The sequence below is a fragment of the Microchirus variegatus genome (assembly GCF_963457635.1).
Source record: "Microchirus variegatus genome assembly, chromosome: 2".
NCBI lineage: Eukaryota > Metazoa > Chordata > Actinopteri > Pleuronectiformes > Soleidae > Microchirus > Microchirus variegatus.
In genome coordinates this window covers 5,705,952-5,715,238 of record NC_139803.1, presented here as the reverse complement: position 1 = coordinate 5,715,238, position 9,287 = coordinate 5,705,952, and the positions used below count along the sequence as shown (strand labels likewise).

Below are 9,287 nucleotides of genomic sequence, written 5' to 3'. Positions count from 1 at the left end.
TGTCAAAAATGTCCAGAAATAAACTGTCAAAAAATGTCCAAATATAAAGTGTCCAAAGTGTCCTCTTATAGTATGTTGACAATGTCCAAATAAAGTGTCAAAAAATGTCCAAATATAAAGTGTCAAAAATTGTCCAAATATAAAGTGTCAAAAAATGTCAAAAAAATTCCAAATATAAAGTTTCACAATTTTTGCCAAAAATAGTGTCAAAAAACTGTCCAAATATAAAGTGTCAAAAAATGTCCAAATATAAAGTGTCAAAAATGTCCAAAAATAAACTCAAAAAATGTCCAAATATAAACTGTCAAAAATGTCCAAATATAAACTGTCAAAAATGTCCAAATATAAACTGTCAAAAATGTGTCCAAAGTGTCCTCTTATAGTATGTTGACAATGTCCAAATAAAGTGTCAAAAAATGTCCAAATATAAAGTGTCAAAAATTGTCCAAATATAAAGTGTCAAAAAATGTCAAAAAAATTCCAAATATAAAGTTTCACAATTTTTGCCAAAAATAGTGTCAAAAAACTGTCCAAATATAAAGTGTCAAAAAATGTCCAAATATAAAGTGTCAAAAATGTCCAAAAATAAACTCAAAAAATGTCCAAATATAAACTGTCAAAAATGTCCAAATATAAACTGTCAAAAATGTGCTCAAAGTGTCCCTTCAGTTTAGCGGGAGTTGAGACTTGTGGTCAAGTTACAGCGATTGGCCGACGCTCGGTGTGTGGGCGTGGCCGGACCAAGGGAGTAATTCTGATTGCTTGCTGCCCTGTGAGTGGGCGTGGCCGGGGAGGGACTTTGATTGGCAGTGGCTCTGTGGGACGGCGAGGCGCAGTGAAGCTGCTGCAGTGGACAGTGAGTGGGAGAGTCACAGCAGGAGGAGGAGGAGGCCACAGGGGAGGTGGAGAAGGAGCGGTGCAGAGGAGAGGAGGAGCAGTGCAGAGGAGAGGAGGAGCAGTGCAGAGGAGAGGAGGAGCAGTGCAGAGGAGAGGAGGAGGGGACAGGGGAGGTGGAGAAGGAGCGGTGCAGCGGAGAGGAGGCCGGGGACAGGAGAGGACTGGTCTGCAGACGCCACAGCAGCTCCTCGTTGTTCCGGCTCAGCCTCTTCTTGTCAGTGCTCTCCTTCTCCACAGACTCCTGCAGGTTAGCGTTCTCTTCTGACAGCTGTCTGCAGAGGAGGAGAACAGAGGAACACAGCTGAAATACACCCAGCAGGTGGCGCTATAGCATGATGTGACTTATATTTTTAAACTTTTAAGATAAAGACGAAAAAAAAACTGCATCCCTTTGCAGCTTTTAAAAGATGAAGGGGGGAAAAACTGCCCTCCGGTGGACAAATGTGGTATTACATGTAGAGGAAAAATGGCTGCTCAACAGTTGAAACTGCCCTCTGGTGGACAAACGTGGTATTACATGTAGATGAAATGTTGCTCAACTGTTGAAACTGCCCTCCAGTGGACAAACGTGGTTTTACATGTAGAGGAATAATTGCTGCTCAACTGTTGAAACTGCCCTCCAGTGGACACACGTGAAATTACATGTGGAGGAATAATGGCTGCTCAACTGCTGAAACTGCCCTCTGGTGGACAAACGTGGTATTACATGTAGCTGAAATTTTGCTCAACTGTTGAAACTGCCCTCCAGTGGACACAAGTGATCAAGACAGGGGTTTCAAGCAGCTCAGTAAGAATAGCTTGTGCTCTAAGAATAAGACCTGTATGCCTGAGGTTGTGAGTTCAAATCTCATCATAATGTTTTTTTTAGTTCAAGATTTAAATAAAAGTCAAAGTCAAAAGCTTGAAGATCCGTAGAAGCAGGTAGCTCAGTGGATAACAATGCTACTCTCAAGTTCTGAGGTCGTAGGTTCAATTCTTATAAAGAACATGATATTTTAAAGCTCAACATCCACAGTGAAGATGTAAAGGAGACAAAAGTTCAACAACATGAGTGGGAGCTTAATAGCTCAGTCCAATCAGAAGATGACTTGTTTCTCTGAGGTTGTGAGTTTGAATCCCATGGTGAAGTGACATTTTAAAACTTGAGACCAAAAACAGAAGTGAAAATTACCAAGAAACTTTTGTCATACAGCTCAGTAAGAGTAGCTCATGCTGTTAGAATAAGACTTGTGTGTCTGAGGTTATGAGATCAAATCTCAAGATGAACTAAACTTATATAGTTTAATATTCAATGTTAAAAGTTAAAAACTCAAAGAAAACCTGTAGAACTGTGTGAGCAGATGGCTCACTTGATAAGAACGCTGCTGTTAAGTTCTGAGGTCATAGGTTCAATTCTTATAAAGAACAAGACATTTTTAAAGTTCAACATCCACAGTGAAGATTGAAAGGAGACGAAAAAGACACAAATATTTCAGCAGTGAGAAGGTGGTAAACTCAGTAACATGACTGTGAACTTAATCTGTGCACAAGGTTGCAAGTTCAATTCCACACAGGAACAATATCACAATAGTAGTATTACATTTAGAGGAAGATTTGATTGTTGAATCAACTGTTCAAACTGCCCTCTGGTGGACAAACGTGATTTTACATGTAGAGCTGCTCAACTGTTGAAACTGCCCTCCTGTGGACAAACGTGATATTTCCTCCCGCCCTCCGTACCCCCTCCATAAATCCATTTGGAATCTTCCACTTCCTGTTTGCCATGTGGAGCCAGCAGGAGCAGGAGGAGACACCCGGGAGGAGGACGAGGAGCAGCGGAGACAAACATGTGGTAACTGCTGCTTAAAAATGATCCACACATTTCTTAGATGTTCTGTTGATGCTCTGTTTACAACTGTTGTTAACATCCAACCTGAGTGATCTGATCACAGGTGTTCACATGACACCTGCTGCTAATGCTAATGCTAACGCTAACGTCACTGCTCCACAGTAAACAAACACCTTTCATTTCATTTGTCTTCACGTACAAATGATGTTGTTTTCTGTTTGTTACAGAAAGACAAATAATCCAGGAAATGTTCATGTTATTATTTTTCTTGTTTGGTCCAGAAAATGTTTGAAAAATGTTCGTTAATGTTTCTCAAACCTGGAATTGATCATTCTCAAATGTCTTCTCTTTTTTTTTTTTATCCACAAGGCAAAAATGATTCTGTTTAATATTGCAGTAATCATTGCATCCCTACTTGTTTGATATATATATATGTATATATATATATATACATATATATATATACATAGTTTTATATAATAATATATAGTGAAAGTGAGCACTTGGCACCATCCAGTGGACTGAACTATTCTTTTTGTTATTTTTTAATACCAATCCACACACCAGAACAAACAAATAGTGTCCATGTGTATTTGTTTATAGAGCAGTAAAGTAGGATTCACCTGTGATTTCATCACCTCAGACGGACGTTAACAGCACTTGTCAACAGAGCCTCTGTTTAATGTGTCTGCATTGATTTTCATTGTTAACATGTGACTTTAGTGAAAACCACATTCACCTGTTTGCTGCTTTTTCAGGCTGAAGCCAGTCCAAGTCAACTGCAGCTGTTTGGAGTTCTTCAGTGTTGGGATGTTCACACAGAAACTTTTAATAAACACTCATTTATATCTTTAAACACTTTAGATGATCCATGTTTCGCTCACTGCACCAAAATTGACAAAAACGTCTTACTATACTATGTCGTCCAAAATTTGACAATTTTTTTGAAAAAAATATATTTAGTCCAAAATTTGACAATTCTTATGAAAAAAATATTTTTAGTCCAAAATTTGACAATTTCTTTGAAAAAAAAGTTTTTGGTCCAAAATTGGACAAAAATGTCTAACCATACATGGATCACCTAAAGTGTTTGAATATAAATGAGTGTTTATTAAAAGTTTCTGTGTGAACATCCCAACACTGAAGAGCTCCAAACAGCTGCAGTTGACTTGGACTGGCTTCAGCCTGAAAAAGCAGCAAACAGGTGAATGTGGTTTTCACTAAAGTCACATGTTAACATGTAAAAAATGATGTGCACACATTAATCACACACAAGTCTAATTAATGTGTGGATGATTTTTAAGCAGCAGTTACTGGACACCTGGACCCCAACTGTCTGGTGGACTTTCCAGGGAGTGAACCCCTGTCATTTTTTTATGTTTTTTTTTATGCATTTTTGGGAAAAAATTTGTGAAATAAAACATCATAACCCCCTCCTCTCATGTCTGTGAATTTCCGGGGGGACACAAGCCCAGCCCCGTTCTCCTACCACCACACCACCACCAGTGAGTAATCTCTTGGGACTGCGAGGTGGAATCGAACCAGCCACCACCGGACCAGGACAACCTTACGGTTGTGAACCAAACCACTACGCCACACATCCCTGAGAGATTTGGGAGCTCTTGGTGCTTTTCACTGTTCACTTTGGATGTGGAACCTTAAATGTTGGCATATAAGGGAATTGAACCCAGAATCTCATGATCCTGATGACGGCTCCTTAACCAGTTGAGCTAACTACATACTCTTTCTCTCATTGTTCGAACTCCTATTTACTGTTCGTGGTTGAATATTGTATTTAAAAATCAGTCCATGCAAGATTCAAACCCATACTCACAAGAATCAGGGATTTGAACCAACAATCATAGGATTCTGACTACTGCTCCTTAACCAGTTGAGCTAAGTCCACACTCTTTGTTTCATTTTTCGAACTCCTACTTACTCTTTTTGGTTGAACATTGTATTTAAAAATCAGTCCATGCAAGATTTGAACCCATGCTCACAGGAACCTCAGGAACTTGAGTCATTCTCTTTGTCCCATGAGCTACTTGTCCTTGAGGGTTTTTTCTTAAAATTTGGAAGCCTTTAAATAACAGAACATGCCTCCACATGTTGAACTATATAATAACGTCCGTCCGGCACAGGCAGCCAAACAGTTAGTGTAATGGTTTACACACTTGTCTTTGGAGCGGGAGACCTGGGTTCAATTACCACTTGGAACAAGTACGTTCATGCATGACGTTTTTCTCTGTGTGTCTGACACACACACTGAAGTCTGGTTGTCTTTCAAGAACCCATGACTTCAACGTGTTGAACTATATACACAAACACATGGAGAACATGCAAAAGCTCATGCAGGGAAGCCCATGTTCCAACCGGGATTTGAACCCTGGTCGAAAGACAAGATTGCAACACTCTACACAAGAGTGCTCAACCAGGTGAGCTATTCGTGCTTGTGAAATGGTCGCAAAATTTGGAAGCCTTTAAATAACAGAACATGCCTCCACTTGTTGGACTATTTCATAACAACCGTCCGGCACAGGCAGCCAAACACTTAGTGTAAAGGTATACACACTTATCTTTGGAGCAGGAGAGCAGGGTTCAATTCCCACCCACAACAAGTACCTTTATGCATGCAGTTTTTCTCCTTGTGTTTCTGACACACACACACATTGAAGACTGTGGGGGAGTGAGGGGTGTAATACACAAATGAACATGCAAAACTCCATGCACGAGGGTGCTTGTTCTAAGCGGGAATCGAACCCTGCTCTCCTGCTTCTAAGACAAGTGTGTAAACCATCACACAACTTTTTGGCTGCCTGTGCCGGACGGACATCATTAAATAGTCCAACACGTTGAAGTCCTGTTCTATTATTCAAAGGCTTCCAAATTTTATGCTGATCTTACAAAAATGAATAGCTCACCTGGTTGAGCACTCTTGTGTGGAGTGTTACACTCTTGTCTTTGGACCAGGGTTCAAATCCCGGTCGGAACATGGGCTTTCCTGCACGTGGTTTTGCATGTTCTCCATGTGTTTGTGTATTACCCCACACATCCACTCGCCACAACACCCCCAAAGTTAGTGTTGATGGTCATACAACCAGACTTCAGTGTGTGTGTGCCAGTCACTAAGGGAGAAAAATGCCATGCATAAAGGTACTTGTTTCAAGTGGGAATTGAACCCTGCTCTCCTGCTCCAAAGACAAGTGTGTAAACCATTACACTGACTGTTTGGCTGCCTGTGCCGGACGGACGTTGTTACATAGTTCAACACGTTGAAGTCATGGGTTCTTGAAAGACTTTCACATTTTAAGAAAAACCTTTCAAGGACAAGTAGCTCACGGGACTAAGAGAATGACTCAAGTTCCAGAGGTTCCTGTGAGCATGGGTTCAAATCTTGCATGGACTGATTTTTAAATACAATATTCAACCAAAAAGAGTAAATAGGAGTTCGAAAAATGACACACTGAGTGTGGACTTAGCTCAACTGGTTAAGGAGCAGTAATCAGAATCCTTAGATTGTGGGTTCAAATCCCTGATTCCTTTGAGTATGGGTTTGAATCTTGCATGGACTGATTTTTTAAATACAATATTCAACCACAAACAGTAAATAGGAGTTCGAACAATGAGAGAAAGAGTATGTAGTTAGCTCAACTGGTTAAGGAGCAGTCATCTAGATCATGAGATTCTAGGTTCAATTCCCTTATATGCCAACATTTAAGGTTCCACATCCAAAGTGAACAGTGAAAAGCACCAAGAGCTCCCAAATCTCTCAGGGATGTGTGGCGTGGTGGTTTGGTTCACAACCGTAAGGTTGTATCAGTCAGGTGGTGGCTGGTTCGATTCCACCTCGCAGTCCCAAGAGATTACTCACTGGTGGTGGTGTGGTGGTAGGAGAACGGGGCTGGGCTTGTGTCCCCCCGGAAATTCACAGACATGAGAGGAGGGGGTTATGATGTTTTATTTCACAAATTTTTTCCCAAAAATGCATAAAAAAAACTTTAAAAAAATGACAGGGGTTCACCCCCTGGAAAGTCCACCAGACAGTTGGGGTCCAGGTGTCCAGGTGTCCAGTAACTGCTGCTTAAAAATCATCCACACATTAATTAGACTTGTGTGTGATTAATGTGTGCACATCATTTTTTACATGTTAACATGTGACTTTAGTTTAAACCACATTCACCTGTTTGCTGCTTTTTCAGGCTGAAGCCAGTCCAAGTCAACTGCAGCTGTTTGGAGCTCTTCAGTGTTGGGATGTTCACACAGAAACTTGATCAACACTCATTTATATTCAAACACTTTAGGTGATCCATGTTTACGTGACTGTACCTTGTAAATATTGTTCACTACTTGACTCATATTTGAGCATATTTGACTAAACACAGACAGCTGATTTTGGACGACATAGTATAGTATGATGTTTTTGTCAAATTTTAGACCACATTTTGTTTTCCCAAAAAATAGTCACACTTTGGACGACAAAGTATAGTATGAAGTTTTTATAAAATGTTGGACGACATAGTATAGTATGACATTTGTATGAAATTTTGGACCAAAAAAAAATCATTAAAAAAAATTGTCAATTTTTGGACGACATAGTATAGTATGACATTTTTGCCCAATTTTGGACCAAATTTTTTTTTTTAATAAGACAAATTTTGGCAACATAGCATAGTATGACGTTTTTGTCAAATTTTGGACTAAAAATCTTTTTTACAATAGAATTGTTAATTTTTGGACGACATAGTATACAGTATGATGGTTTTGTCAAATTTTGGACTAAAAATATTTTTTACAATAGAATTGTTAATTTTTGGACGACAAAGTATAGTATGACATTTTTGTCAAATTTTGGACAGCATAGTACAGTAAGACGTTTTTGTCAAATTTGGTGCAGTGAGCTAAACATGGATCATCTAAAGTGTTTAAAGATATAAATGAGTGTTTATTAAAAGTTTCTGTGTGAACATCCCAACACTGAAGAGCTCCAAACAGCTGCAGTTGACTTGGACTGGCTTCAGCCTGAAAAAGCAGCAAACAGGTGAATGTGGTTTTCACTAAAGTCACATGTTAACAATGAAAATCAATGCAGACACATTAAACAGAGGCTCTGTTGACAAGTGCTGTTAACGTCCGTCTGAGGTGATGAAATCACAGGTGAATCCTACTTTACTGCTCTATAAACAAATACACATGGACACCATTTGTCTTTGTTCTAGTGCTGCAACTTATCATTGTTTTCATCATAGCGCTGTCAGTATAACGCAATATATGATTTTTCAAATATAGTGAAAAATCGTATCATGGTGTCTCTGATGATTTAAAAAAAATATATAAAACAAGTAGGTATGCAATGATTACTGCATTTTTAAACCATGACTAAATTAATTGTCAAATACTTTAAGAATCAATAAACTGTTGTTGTTTCTTTAATGTTGAACATGTTCTGGTTTCTTTGTTCCTTATAACAAAGAAATAATTAAAACAGAATAATGTTTGTCTTGCGGATAAAAAAAAGAGAAGACATTTGAGAATGATCAATTTCAGGTTTGAGAAACATTGATGATAATTTTCAAACATTTTCTGGACCAAACAAAGAAAATAATAACATGAACATTTCCTGGATTCTTTGTCTTTCTGTAACAAACAGAATACAACATCATTTGTACGTGAAGACAAATGAAATGAAAGGTGTTTGTTTACTGTGGAGCAGTGACGTTAGCATTAGCATTAGCATTAGCATTAGCATTAGCATTAGCATTAGCATTAGCAGCAGGTGTCATGTGAACACCTGTGATCAGATCACTCAGGTTGGATGTTAACAACAGTTGTAAACAGAGCATCAACAGAACATCTAAGAAATGTGTGGATCATTTTTAAGCAGCAGTTACCACATGTTTGTCCCCGCTGCTCCTCGTCCTCCTCCCGGGTGTCTCCTCCTGCTCCTGCTGGCTCCGCATGGCAAACAGGAAGTGGAAGATTCCAAATGCATTTATGGAGAGGGGACGAAGGGAGGGAATATCACGTTTGTCCACAGGAGGGCAGTTTCAACAGTTGAGCAGCTCTACATGTAAAATCACGTTTGTCCACCAGAGGGCAGTTTGAACAGTTGATTCAACAATCAAATCTTCCTCTAAATGTAATACTACTATTGTGATATTGCTCCTGTGTGGAATTGAACTTGCAACCTTGTGCACAGATTAAGTTCACAGTCATGTTACTGAGTTTACCACCTTGCTGAAATGTTTGGGTCTTCTTGTCTCCTTTCAATCTTCACTGTGGGTTGAACTTTAAAAATGTCTTGTTCTTTATAAGAATTGAACCTACGACCTCAGAACTTATCAGCAGCTATCAAGTGAGCTATCTGCTCGCACAGTCCTTCAGAGTTTTTAACTGTTAACATTGAATCTTAAACTAAATAAGTTCTGTTCATTTTGAGATTTGATCTCATAACCTCAGACACACAAGTCTTGTTCTTACAGCATGAGCTATTCTTACTGAGCGGCATGACAAGAGTTTCTTGTTAATTTTCACTTCTGTTTTTGGTCTCAAGTTTTAAAATGTC

The 9,287-nt window shown here is 39.1% G+C and overlaps 1 protein-coding gene across 1 annotated transcript in view; it reads right to left on the bottom strand.

Annotated features, from left to right (window-relative positions):
• Window positions 1-670: 670 nt before the first annotated feature.
• Window positions 671-9,287, bottom strand: part of mtus2a (microtubule associated tumor suppressor candidate 2a) — a gene marked incomplete at both ends in the record, with an annotated part of 33,860 nt that continues 25,243 nt past the window's right edge. Inside the window, 2 exons of the mRNA XM_083910448.1 lie at window positions 671-844; window positions 929-1,169. Of these exons, the coding sequence (XP_083766574.1) occupies window positions 671-844; window positions 929-1,169 (415 nt within the window). The remainder of the gene's footprint in view (window positions 845-928; window positions 1,170-9,287) is intronic.